At 40.4% G+C, this 13740-nt stretch overlaps 1 protein-coding gene across 6 annotated transcripts in view; it reads right to left on the reverse strand.

Moving 5' to 3' along the window:
• NOS1 (nitric oxide synthase 1) overlaps positions 1–13740 on the reverse strand; it is a 672503-nt gene that overhangs the window by 28071 nt on the left and 630692 nt on the right. For all 6 annotated transcript variants that reach the window (XM_075324076.1, XM_075324084.1, XM_075324068.1 and 3 more), the window contains exons 20-24: positions 12284–12362; positions 4445–4638; positions 3629–3798; positions 2049–2259; positions 1743–1830 (exon numbers count right to left, since the gene is read on the reverse strand). In XM_075324076.1, coding sequence (XP_075180191.1) covers positions 1743–1830; positions 2049–2259; positions 3629–3798; positions 4445–4638; positions 12284–12362 — 742 coding nt within the window. The remainder of the gene's footprint in view (positions 1–1742; positions 1831–2048; positions 2260–3628; positions 3799–4444; positions 4639–12283; positions 12363–13740) is intronic.

Here is a 13740-nt window from a genome sequence, read left to right on the forward strand (position 1 = left end):
GGATTTGCCGCGGATTTACCGCGGAATTGCCGCGGATTTGATGCGGATTTTTTCCCAATTTTAAAGCCAAAATCCGGATGAAAATCCGCAACAATAATTGACATGTTGCAGATTTTTCCGGATCAAAATCCGCACGAAATCCGCTGCGGAAAAATCCGCAGCGTGGACACAGCATTTCCAAAATGCCATAGAAATGGCTGGGAAGTGCCTGAGCTGCAGATTTTAGGGAAATCCGCGGCTTTTCCGTGAGAAATCCGCGGCAAAATCCGCGCATTTTCCGCAGCGTGGGCAGATAGCCTAAGGCTGCTTTCACACATCCGGTTTGAGCCATGCGGCTCAATCCGGCTGTCAAACGTATGCAACGGATGCGGTGAAAACACCGCATTCTTTGCATAAGTTTTTTACATGCGACCCGTCCGGTTGTTGCCGCTTGCGGCATGCTACTGAGCATGCGCAGTGGCAAAAACCGCATGAGGCGGCCCGATGCGTTTTTTGCCACATCGCGCCGCATCCGGCATCCATAGGGATGCATTGGGAAAAGCGCCGCATCGGCCGGATGTGGCGCGATGCGTTTTTTTTTTGTTGCACAAAAAAAGTGCCAGGCAACGTTTCATCCGGCCGCCGCATCGGCTAAATCTGCCGCATGCGGCAAAAACCGGATGGAACGCAAGGCCATGCGGCACAATGCGGCACTAATTAAAGTCTATGCAGGAAAAACGCAACCGGCAGCAACAAAAAACGGTTGCGTTTTTCCTGCAAAGTGCCGGATTGTGCCGCATTGAAGACCGGAGGTGTGAAAGCAGCCTAAGCCGCCCATCTGAACTATGCACTGATAACGAGCTGAATGGTCCCTTTCTTCTTGAATCCGCAGAACATTGCACCTGTCGTTTCCATAAATAATTTCATTTTGATTAATCTGACCACAGAACAGTTTTCCATTTTGCCTCATGCCATTTTAATTTAGTTTTGGCCAGGAGAAGAAGGCAGTATTTATTGATTGTGTTGATATATGGCTTCTTCTTTGCATTATAGAGCTTTAACTTGCATATATGGATGTTCACAGACAATGATTTCTGGAAGTTTTCCCAAGCCCATGAATAATGCCTTTTTTAATGCAGTACTGGCTGGGAGCCCATGAGAATCCAATATTGACTGTCGGCTTTGTCCTTTATGCACATGGATTTCTTCTGAATTTATGAATCTTTTGATGATATTATGTACTGTAAATATTGGAATTTTCAAAGTCTGCAATTTTATGTTGTGGAACATTTTTCTGAAACTTTCAGATTGGTGAACCTCTGACTATCTTTGCTTCTGAGAGACTCTGCCTCTCTAACATATTCCTTTCATATACTATCATGAAACTTACTTGAAAATTGTCGCTCAGATATTTTTCATTAGTACCACTTATTTTTCCAGCCTTTCGTTAATCCTGTCCCAACTTTTTGGAGCTGTGTTGTTGCCATCAATTTCTAAATGAGTCATTTTTTTCAAATAAAATGAAAAATGTTCTGTTGAGAATAAAATATGGCTTTAAGAGATTGCCACATAACTGCACTCTTGTTTTCTTTACATTTTACTCAGCGTCACATCTTTTTGGATTTAGGACGTAATAAAATGACGGATGGGTGTAAGTACGGTATGTGTTAAGAGTTGTAAGAGCTAGGGAATAATCCACAATTATGTAGGCAAAGGTAAATTAATAAATGTGATATAATGTTCATATAGTTTTTGTAACTAACCCTCTTACAAAACAGGGTACAACTTCATCCGTCTGTATTCTATTAAGCCAAGAGGAGCAGACACCATGATGAATGGGGCCATCACCATCTAGAAAATCCAAAGAGAAAGACAACATGAAAACAAAATAAAGTAGAAGAGTTTAAACTCATTTTAATTACGTTATCATGTACAAACTTGTGGCATCTACTTTTTCCTAGACATGTATGTTGCGTGGTGCTGTATATTGTCCAACCCATAAAGCTATTAAAATTACCTAAAATAAATAGAAAGAAATGATTGAAGGCAACTGCCAAAGAAAATACTACCTCTCGTGCGATAGGACACAACGGCAACAGTGAGGTGAACCTCATCGGGATACATGTCAGGAGATGAGCTGATGGAGTAGTAACGAGGTTGCAGCAGTGGTAGTTGTGTGAGCAGGAGAGATGATGGCATCTGAATGGAGGGGAACTCCTCTAGCACCTCTACAATGGTGGGATTCTTGTACCACTTCCACTGTTCATACTCTTGTAAGCCCTTAGTGATGAAGAAAATGTGATTTATTTATGTAGAAAATGAATTAGAACAATTTTTATAATTATGTTATCTAGGATTATTTTTATCGCCCTTTGTAAATATTGTAAAAAGAAAGAAAATGCTCAACCTTAACTACTATTAAAAGTTTAGTTTTTGATTTTAATTTATTTTTTTTATGTAGAATAAGCTTTAACTTAGCTACAACAGAAATGTTAACCTCCAAACCATTAATATAGTTATGAAGCTCTTCAAAGCCAGATGATCCTTTTATGACCCCAAAGCACTGCTCCAGCAGGGAGAAATAGCGCAGAGAAGTTGTGCCTGGAAGTGCATTGGGCAAGGACGATGCAAGTCTAGCTTCTCTGCCTCATGTTGTATTTCCTACATAGCTGATTGACAGGTTATTTGATACAAGGCTGATGATCTGTCAGTCAGCCAGGTGAGGGATACTGTGAAGTAGGAAATACAACATGAGGCTGAGAAGCTAGAAGTGCATCGTCACTGCCCAATGCACTTCCAGGCACAACCTCAAAATATAATTTAAAGGGCTATACAATAATATTAATGCGGTTTTAAGTCATCAAAAGTAGGGAACAAAAGTAGTTACCAGCATGTGTCACTTAAAAAATAAAAATAGCAACTCATTGGGGTGAGGGAGGGGATTTTGAAGAGTTGTAGCCTGAACTATGCACAGCGTACCATTTAGTCCTAAATATACATCATATATTTTATGCTGTGTGGCAGCAAAGGGTTATTCCCAAATCATAATGTGATTTTAGTTTTCTGTACCTACAAAATGAATTGTGTCAATACAACCTATTGTTAAATCTGCACTGATTTGCAGCTATCACACCCTTTATAATGAACCCAGGGCTCTCTTTACCTTTCTGTTACATCTGGATTTGTCTTCCAATAGTTCTAACGCTATCCATCGAGCATGCTCAGATGCACCTACTGACACTATCTAATAAAACATTTGACAGCTGCGTTGTGGCACAGCTCAGCTATGTTGTGCTAAAAATCCCAATGATACCAGCTAAATTTGCTTCTAATCCTGTCTAATTAATAATCCCCCAAAAGCCCACATGGCATCCTTACTGCCCTGATAGCCTATGCTCAGCTATCTGCTATGTGTTCAAGGGGGAGCAAGATCAAGCTCTGAACATTCCCATAAACCACATAGGACTGCCCCTTCAGCTTTGTGACATTGGGTGAAAGAAAGATGAAAAAGCCACAAAAGTACAAGAGAGAAATTTGAGTTTGAATTGAATATTAACAATAATTATACTGTGCTGTACTATGTAAAAAATAAGCCATTGTGGCAATAAACTTTTAATGCAAGATTATAATAATACAATTATCATATCACCTTGCTCAAAATCTCCAGGCGTTTTTTCTCTTTTTCATTGGTAGCAAGACATGCAATCTGCTGCATCAGGATTGGGGTTGGTGGCGTTGTGATGTCCACAAAATATTTCAGGGCTTGGAATATGGTACATGGAGGAATCCTTTGCTCTTCTGTCCAATTACTGATTACACCTGTAGAGATTATAGACATACCATTGAAGTTTGTGCTTTAGTGTTTTACTGTTAGGGTCTAATATTTTATGTGTATAATAAATGCATTGTGAAAAATATAATGAATTGAGACCTGTCTGACACAGAAAAATAAGAATTCTTGTTTTATTTGAAAAAGTAAGAAAAAGTTTGAAACACAATTTGTTTTTCCGGAGTTATCTGTCAAATTAGGGCTACACAGTGACTCGAGTCGCGACACAGTTCATGCCACCAAAGATCGCTATATGCTGTCAATACATCGACATAATACAAGCGAATGGGGTCACATAGCAACCCTTAAGATACCGCGACAAGCAATTCACAAAAAGTCAGCACCAGTTGGATTTTCTGCGACTTGCTTGTCACTGTCAGTGTAACTTGTGGATTGCAATATGACCCCATTTACTTACACTATTCTGTAGTATACCAGTGTTATACTGTGAGTGCTAGGGTCTTGCAACCTTTGATGTGATATGTCTACGATTTGTTGTCTACCTGCCTACTATTGTCTACATGCCTACTATATTCTGACTAATATAAGCATTATGTCAACTAAAAAAATGCATCAAGCTCTAAAAAGTAAAACACCATTTGAAATACATGTATGTTAAGGTGTTGAAATGATTACCTAGGGCTGTATTTCTTTCCTCCAAGATTTCTACCCTGACCAGCTGATTGACTGGAGAGGGATCTTCCAACCTTTCAATCAGGGCATTGACAAGATCATCATGGTTGCCTGGAAATATGCCCAAGTGGTCTCCAGGTTTGTATTTCAGCTCTTGATGTCCATTTGTGTGAAGTCGAAGGAATATAGTAGATCGACTACAAAATGTATTTTAGTTAGTATTTGCTTATGATTTGAAACACATGCACATACGAAATACATTAACATGAGATTATTCTGAGTTTTAGGTTACAGTTAGGCTGTAGAACCAGGAGAACCAAAGAAGTAAGATACTCTATTGTCCATCTCCAAAGGTAAAGTGAAGCTTACCGTATATACTGCGACCTAAATAAAAATTGGTTCTCTCCTGAAGGATTCATTAGTCATAGGGATTGGGGGGGATTTTTTCCCAGGATAATAACTTGTACCAAGTGCTCTCACCATGTTTATGTTGTAAAAAAAAGTATATTTATTTACTATAATTTACTCAAGGGTTATTGATATGGTTAGTCCAGACTTAAAAGCTACAGCCCCGATTCACCGAAACCTTTTTGCCAGAAAACAGTCGTAAAAAAGTCATTGTTTTTGAGAAATGCAAAGCTGTGCAAGAATATTGAGACTTTTGTCTTTTCAAACTATTTTTTCCCAGCTCAGACTAAGTGAGCAGAGCTGGGGTGGGGCCACCCCTGCTAATCAAATTCTTGCCAAGTGGTGGCATACCTAACGCCACAAATCCTATTCCCTGACTGAAGTAGGATTTGTGGCAAGATGCACATAGAAGTATACTTCCCTTTGTGCTTCACCTGATTCATTAAGAGCAGTGATGGATGGACTCACAGATACCAAAGATTGGCAGGTCCAACCAGGATTAAAAAAACCCCAGCTTGGGCCGAGAATTGATCTCGGATACCTGGCCGAACGCTGGTTCCCATATAAGTCTATGGGGACCAGAATACGGCTCTTTAAAATGGTGGTAGAAGGGATATGGGGATTGTAGCAAGCACATTATACTTATCGAGTTTCCCGCGCGGCTCTAACAATACTTGAGGGGCCGCTCATTAACCTTATACATATGCACTGCTTCCCCCACCTACCGGCAGTCCTGCATTTCTTGTTGCAGTCAGATGTGCCCTCACCCTGTGTGACAGCGTGTCTGACTGCAAACAATCAGAGGTGCTGTGTGTGCACCTTCATTCGTGTAAAATAAAATATATAAATAAAATTATTAGTGTAGGGTCCCCCATATTATGATACCAATCACAGATAAATCATATGGCTACAGGCAGCAGCCCCCAGCCATGTGCTTATCTTGGCTGTGTATGTTTATTTAAATAAATTATTAAAAAAATGGTGTGCGGTTCCCCCAATTTTGATACCCAGCCATGATAAAGCCAACAGCTGGGAGAGGGTATTCTCGGGCTGGGGAGACCCGTGCTTATTGGGCCCCCCAGCCTAAAAATAGCAGCCTGCAGTCACTCAGGATTGTTGCATCTATTAGATGTGGCAATCCTGGAACTTTACCCTGCTCATCCAGATTGCCCTGTTGCAGTGGGTTAATAACATCTGAAAACTCCGGGGTCGGTGCTTGAGTGCTTTTGAATCTGTGTGGATCTGGACTTTTACAGTCTGGGTCCGCCCATCACAAACTAAGAGGCGCGTCTTAATGAATCAGGTGATCTATAGGCCACCCTCACCCTAATCAAGACTGGCATGGAAAACACTGGTCTTGATGAAGTACTATTTTATTTAACACAATCACCTTTCAGCTCTATACATTTAATTAATTGAAAAAGTAATTCTAATCCTTTAGAACAAAAAAATTGTTATCCTGTTCTATAATCCTCAACTACACAGAATCAAGTACCATCTCATTTGTTATAAATTCTCATTTTTTCAATAATTTTTTGAAGTTCTGGAAAGAAGTAATAACAAGATGGAGCCAAATAAGGAGAATACGGTGGAAGATTAACAATTTCAAAACAGATTTAGGTTTTTACACGTCAATACAAGAATTGTGGGTGAGTGCATTATCCAGCAAAAACAAAATGTCTATGAAATGTTTTTGCTGAAGTTCCAATCTTCACCTGACATAGTTAAGTTTTCTTAATCACAATTTCAAAATGACATAATCGTTTCTGTTAAAACTTAGCACGTGCACTTGTCAACGTTAATACTTGTTTCCTTAGCAACGGGGATTATTTTTGTATGCTAGAAATATTCCAGGCCAACTATTTATCAGTATATCTTTGTTTATAGACTCGTTATTCTGAAACAAGAAACCTCTTCCCTCAAAGAGGACCCTTCACCAAATTTTTCATGTTGAACTAGACACATGTTTAATAGTTTCTGTAGAGTGGAATAAAACTTATTTTTTTATTTCACGTCTCTGTTGCTGAGATATTAGCAATTAAAGTATTTGGCACCTAATGAGTTATCTTTTTTAAGTTCAAGTGGGTGTTACATTGTTCTACATATTTTCAAAAGTTGTCATATTTAGTTATGAAATGAGCCATTTCTTAATGAATTTGACTTCCTGAATTCAAATCTGACATTAAAGATTCTTTGTAAGTTCTTTTTTCTATGATATCAAAGAATTTTCCTTTTACTGCTACATATAATTAATTCATAAAAGTTTCAGTAATTTGAAAAATGGTCCTCATTGATTGAGAATCTTTTTTGCTTGTCTCTCGTGCTCCTGCATCAGATCATCTCTTCCAACTGCCTGCTGAAGTTACTCTGCTGTACTTCAGCTGCCTTTCTGTTACTGTTACTTTGTCTCTCCTTTACTACTCTGCTGCCACATAGTGGGGAATACGCTGTACTACGTCCTACCAACCCTTTGTACAGCGTGACAATATCTTCTTAATTTTACCCCTATCCTGAAGTACGATATGTCATGAAAAAACAGTCTCAGAATCACTGGGATCCGTTGAAGCGTTCCAGAGTTATAACCTGTCAAAGTGAATTTGGTCAGAAATGAAAACATTGGCCCAGTCATGAAGGCAAAAAACAGGCTCTGGCATGAAAAGGTAAAAAGCCAAGATACTTATATATTTTACGGGGATTTTCCATGAACTGTTCATAGTTATCTGCTCTTGAGTTTCTAAAAAAATGAGTTACAACTAATGTGAATGCTACTCATTCAGCCTTTTCCTTGTCCTGCAAAAAACAGACCTGAGATTGGTAAGCTACTTCAGGGTGAGGAGTTTCTCCAATATAAACTCCTTCCTTTATCTTTGCTTCACTCAACCTTGGAAATTTACTACTGCTTTTGCATTTTATCAATTACCTTTAGGCTAAGTTCACACACTGCGTTTTTTTGACGCGGCGTTTTTGTGCGTTTTTTGCGGCAATAAACACACAAAAATGCACCCGTGGCAAAAAAGACATGCGTTTTTACCGCGCTTTGGTGCGTTTTTTGCTGCGTTTTGCTGCGTTTTTGCTCACTGCGTTTTTATGTGTTTTTTTATCAGTGAACAATGCCATTAAAGATTGTTGAACAAAAAAGGCCTGATGTCATTTCCTTCTTCAATATGTTCTTCATTCTCCACTAGTGTATGCAGGAGAGCAGACAGCTGCAGAACTACAAGGCTCAGCATGCTCCATCCAGGACTATATGCTGGAGGGAGAGGCAGGGGGAGCAGAACTAGAAGGCTCAGCATACTCCATCCACTAGTGTATGCAGGAGAGTAGACAGCAGCTGCAGAACTACAAGGCTCAGCATCCTCCATCCAATTGTGTATGCAGGAGAACAGACAGCAGCTGCCGACCTACAAGGCTCAGCATCCTCCATCCAGGACTATATGCTGGATTTCTTTGCCCCCCAAAAAAATGACGTGGGCTTCGCCATATTTTTGTATGCTAGCCAAGTACAGCAGGCAGGAACGGGCTGCTCCCAACCCCCAGCTGCCTATTTGTACCCGGCTGGGAACCAAAAATATAGGGAAGCCCTTTTTTTTTTAATTATTTCATGAATTTCATGAAATAATTAAAAAAAAAAAATGACGTGGGCTTTGCCCAATTTTTGAGTCCAGACAGGTACAACTAGGCAGCTGGGGATTGGAATCCGCAATGCAGGGTGCCCAAGCTTTCTGGGCACCCCCGCTGCGAATTGCAGTCCGCAGCCACCCCAGAAAATGGCGCTTTCATAGAAGCGCCATCTTCGGGCGCTGTATCCAACTCTTCCAGCTGCCCTGATGCCGGGTGGCTCTCTGGGTAATAATGGGGTTAGGGCTAGCTGTGTATTATCAGCTGGCCCTAAGCCCGAAAGTCATGGTGTCAAACCAATATTGGACATGGCCAAAAATATTTTTATTAGAAATAAAACACACACACAATTAGTGACTCCATCTTTATTGAAATAAAGAACCCCCTCCGCAGTAATCCTGGGTCACGGGTCCCGCGCCGTCCAATCCGCATCCAATGTCATCTGATCGGTTTGCTGGAAGGCAAAGCGATCAGATAATGTGTCATGTTCAAGGGCCTAAATCACATCACACATCAGCTGATTGTATAAACAGCTTTTATACAATCAGCTGATGCATCAGTGCAAAAAAAAACAAACAAAAAAAACTACACACTTCTGTGCAGCGTCGGACTGGCTACCAGAGGAAACTCCAGTAATGCCAGGCCTGGATTCAGGTACCTGCATTGCACTCCGGAGCTCTCACCTGAGCTCCAGAGTGCAGCCTAGACTGTACCGCGAGCACCGAGTGATTGATTCCCCAGCACTTGCGGTTCAGTTCATGACAGCTGCAGACAGGCCGGGCTGATCTCCGGTGCTCTCACCTGAATTCCGGAGATCAGCCCGGCCTGTCTGCAGCTGTCATGAACTGACTGCAAGCACCGGGGAATCAGTCACTCGGCGCTTGCTCGCTGTACAGTCTAGGCTGATGCATCAGTGCAAAAAAAAACAACTACACACGGTCGTGCTGACTCCCGTCCGACCGCTGCAGGAGCTGCCGGTAATCAGCTGATGAAGTCTCCTGACGGCATCATCTGATAACCGGCCAGGCGGTAAAATCCGGCGTCACCGCAAGACTTACGATCAGCTGATGCGTCAGGTGACCGCATCAGGTGATCACCGCCAGGTCCTCACCACCAAGTCCTGCAGCTATCAGATGTGCCTGGGAGCCGGCACACAGCCAGAGCAGGGGTGGCGGTACTGGGAGAGGAGCTGGGAGCGGACATGGCACCGGGAGTCTGCAGACAGGTGAGTATGAGATTTTTCTACTGTTCACTTTTGATTTAGCAGCCGCTTCCACCTCCCGCCCGGACATGGCGCAGCACGGGAGCACACATGGCACCGGGCAGGAAATGGAAGCAGCGGTGGCGGTACCGGGAGGATTCATGCTTCTGTGTTTACTAATAGAAGGAATCCTCTTCCTGTACATGTCACTTTACTACCCACCCTTTGCGTTTATAGCTGCGTTTTTAGCCATAGAAACGCAGTAAAATGCAGCTATATTTGCAATTTGCGTTTTCCATTGCGTTTTTGAACATCTCATTGAACTCAATGGGTGGAAAACGCAGTGAAAAACGCAAAAATAATTGACATGCTGCGTTTTTGTAGGCACCACAAAAATGCAGGTAAAAAAAAACGCTGTGTGCAGACAGCAAAAATGAAAACTCATAGACTTTGCTGGGGAAGCAAAGTCATGCAGTTTTCTGAGCAGAAACGCACCTGAAAAACGCAGCGAAAAATGCACTTTGTGAACTTACCCTTAAACAGTTCTTCATTAGGCCCAACTTGATATGCAGTGGTGGTAACAAAATCTTATATGGGTCAACAAGTGCTGGATGCAGGACATTTTTAATTTCTGGCTGAAGTGAATATCAGAATGGCCAGTTTCTTTTATTGTATCGATATTCTCTTGCAAGAATATTACACTCACACAGAAAGCAGCAGTACTTTGTGTATCTGAAAATGAATGCATTAATAAAAACTGCAGACTAAAACTTAGTGCACAGTTATCTAAGGGCAACCACTGTCATATGTAAAAATAATATTTTTATAATATTAAGAGTGTCGCACAAACTGCCAACCATAAACATACGGCGTAGGAAGTTTTGGTCACCGTGCTGCATTGAAGGATGTCTGAGTTAAGATGGCTGCTGTCTCCGTAACAGACCATTCCATCAAAGTCTGAGCTTCAAAACATCACTCCTTCCTTCTGATGCTCAGCAGTGTGTCCAAACAGTAGATTCCAACCCCATATGTGGTATCGGCATATTCAAGAGAAACTGCACAACAACTTTTTGGGTCCATTTTATTTTTCTACCCTTGTGAAAATGAAATAATTTGGGGCTCAAGCAACATTTTTGAAGGAAAAATCTATTTTTTTCACTTTTACAGTTCCGCATTGTAAAATTCTGTGAAGCACCTGGTAGTTCAAGGTGTATATTACACATCAAGATAAATTGCTTGAGGTGGGTAGTTTCCAAACTGGGGATACTTTTAGGGGTTTTCCCTGTTTAGGCACCTCAGGGGCTTTCCAAATGCGGCATGCATCCGGTAACAATTCAAACTAATTTTGCATTCCAAAACTAAAATTGTGCTTTTCCCTTTCTAGTCCTGCCGTGCGCCGAAGCAGTAGTTTTCCACCACATATGCTTTATCGGCGTACTCAGGAGAAAATGCACAACAAATTGTTATGTGCATTTTCTCCTCGTACCCTTGTGAAAATAAAAAAAATGTGGCTCAGACTACATTTGTGGGAAAATTTTGATTTTTCTCATTTGTAAAGCTCAACATTATAAAATTCTGTGAAGCACTTGGTTCATGGTGCTCACCAATGCCACACATCTCGATAAATTCCTTGAGTGGTCTATTTTCCAAAATGGGGTACTTGTGGGGGGTTTCCTCTATCGGCGTACTCAGAAGAATATGCACAACCAGTTGTGTGGTGTATTTTTTCCTGTTACCCTTGTGAAAATGCAAAATTTGGGGCTAAAGTAACATTTTTGTTGAAAAAAGTGAAATTTTCATTTTTTGACTCTACGTTGCTTTAGTTCCTTTGAAGCAACTGAAGTGTTAATAAACTTCTTGGATGTGGTTTTGAGTACTTTGAGGGGTGCAGTTATAAGAATGGAGTAACTTTTGGGCATTTTCTGTCGCCTAGGTCTCTCAAAGTCACTTTAAATGTGAAATGGTTCCTAAAAAATAGTTTTGAGAATTTTGTTGGAAAAATGATAAATTGCTAATAAACTTTTAACCCTTCTAACCTCCTAACAAAAAATGATGCTGATATAATGTAGACTTGTGGTAACTGTTATTTCTTAACTATTTTGTGCAACATAACTCTTTGGTTTAAGGGCATAAAAATGAAAAGTTTGAAAATTACGAAATTTACAAAGTTTTTTTGGTAAATTTCAGATATTTTCAGAAATAAAGGCAAAAGATAATGTTCTAAATTTACCTCTAACATGAAGCACATTATGTCACAAATAAATAATCTTGAACCTCTGAGGTCCGTTGAATCGTTCCATAGTTATTACTGATAAAGTAACACTGGTCACAACTGAAAAAAATGGCCTGGATAGGAAGGTGAAAACAGGCTTGTGGGGTTGGATGGGTTAAAGTACTTTAGTTTGGAACAATATTACCTGAAATTATTACAATCTTTAGATAGATGTTCAGACCATAGAAACTAGTGCATGTATTAGTCAAATGAAGACTATTTCCAGAACTTTAGTAACATTTCTTGTACACCTTGTAGATTTATAGTACTTATCTCTACAATTCTTTTTGCTGTCAAACATGAATTGAGGTTGTATTCATGAGGCATTACAACTGTTTAGTACCTGGATTTTGTGCTTTGTAGATTCTGTCGACCTAATAGCCTTGCACCATACACCTTCTTTCTGTGAATACTGTAGAGGGCTGGTAAGACAGAAAAGTGTTGGATTAGAAATATGATATGGATCGTATATGAATATAAAATAGTAATTAATTTAAGCTTCAATATTAATCACCTCAGCTCACTATAATTAATCACTCTGACCACAATCTTGATGGGTTGGTTCATCCTTTAGAGTAAAGCTGCAAGTCTGATTGACATATCTAGTCAATAAGAGTATTAGATGTCAAGTTGATGAATGCAATTCATGGTTGGCACAAGTTTCCAGTGCAAGAGCAACTCTTAAAGTCCCCATACACTTTAGATTAAAGTTGGTGAAAATGAACAATTTCAACTAAATTATGCATTGGGTAAAAGCTAAGAACAAAGGATCATTTCAGCTGAGCGATCACATACCATTTTTTGTTTGAAGTATAGTTAACCAAGTTTGATACTTTTTGTGCTGAAGGATTTTTTATTCATGGAAAGAGTTTGGACCTTATTCATCAAGCCCGGCATTTTTCACTCTGGTCTTGATGAGAGGCTCCTGATTCTTGTAGAGATGCACCACTCTTCATGAATCTGGAGCGTTTGACGAGTGGTGTGTGGCTCTGCTTGCTACACCAGAAATCTCACTCCAGGCAAGTACATAGTTACATAGTTACATAGTTACTTAGGTTGAAAAAAGACCTAGGTCCATCTAGTTCAACCTTCCTCCACCAGTTCTACATTTAGTCCCTAAGTCATTTATAACCAGCAATGTTTTGTGTACTGAGGAAATCATCCAGCCCTTTTTTAAAAGCTGTTATAGTATCTGCCATTACTACCTCTTGTGGTAGTGTATTCCACAGTCTGACCGCTCTAACTGTAAAGAACCCTTTCCTATTTAGGTGTCGGAATCGCTTTTCTTCCACTCGCAGTGAGTGCCCCCTGGTCCTTAGTACTGTCTTTGGAAGAAATAAGTCATGTGCCAGTCCTTTATATTGACCACACATGTATTTATACATATAAATGAGATCTCCTCTGAGACGTCTTTTCTCTAAGCTAAACATATGTAACTTTTTCAACCTGTCATCATATGGGAGGCCTTCCATTCCTTGTAATAGTCTAGTTGCCCGCCTTTGAACTGACTCTAACTTCTGAATGTCCTTTTTAAAATGTGGAGCCCAAAACTGGATCCCGTATTCCAGATGTGGCCTTACAAGTGATTTATAGAGGGGTAACAATACGTTGGGATCACGGGATCTAATCTCTCTTTTTATACACCCTAAAATCTTGTTTGCTTTAGCAGCTGCTGCTTGACATTGAGTGCTGCTGCTCAGCTTATTTGTAATGAGAATACCCAAGTCCTTCTCCTGTTCTGTAGTCCCGAGTTTACTTCCATTTAATGTATACGCAGCTATAGGATTACTCCGTCCTAGG

This window comes from Anomaloglossus baeobatrachus, chromosome 1 (assembly GCF_048569485.1).
Source record: "Anomaloglossus baeobatrachus isolate aAnoBae1 chromosome 1, aAnoBae1.hap1, whole genome shotgun sequence".
In the NCBI taxonomy this organism is placed as follows: Eukaryota; Metazoa; Chordata; class Amphibia; order Anura; family Aromobatidae; genus Anomaloglossus; species Anomaloglossus baeobatrachus.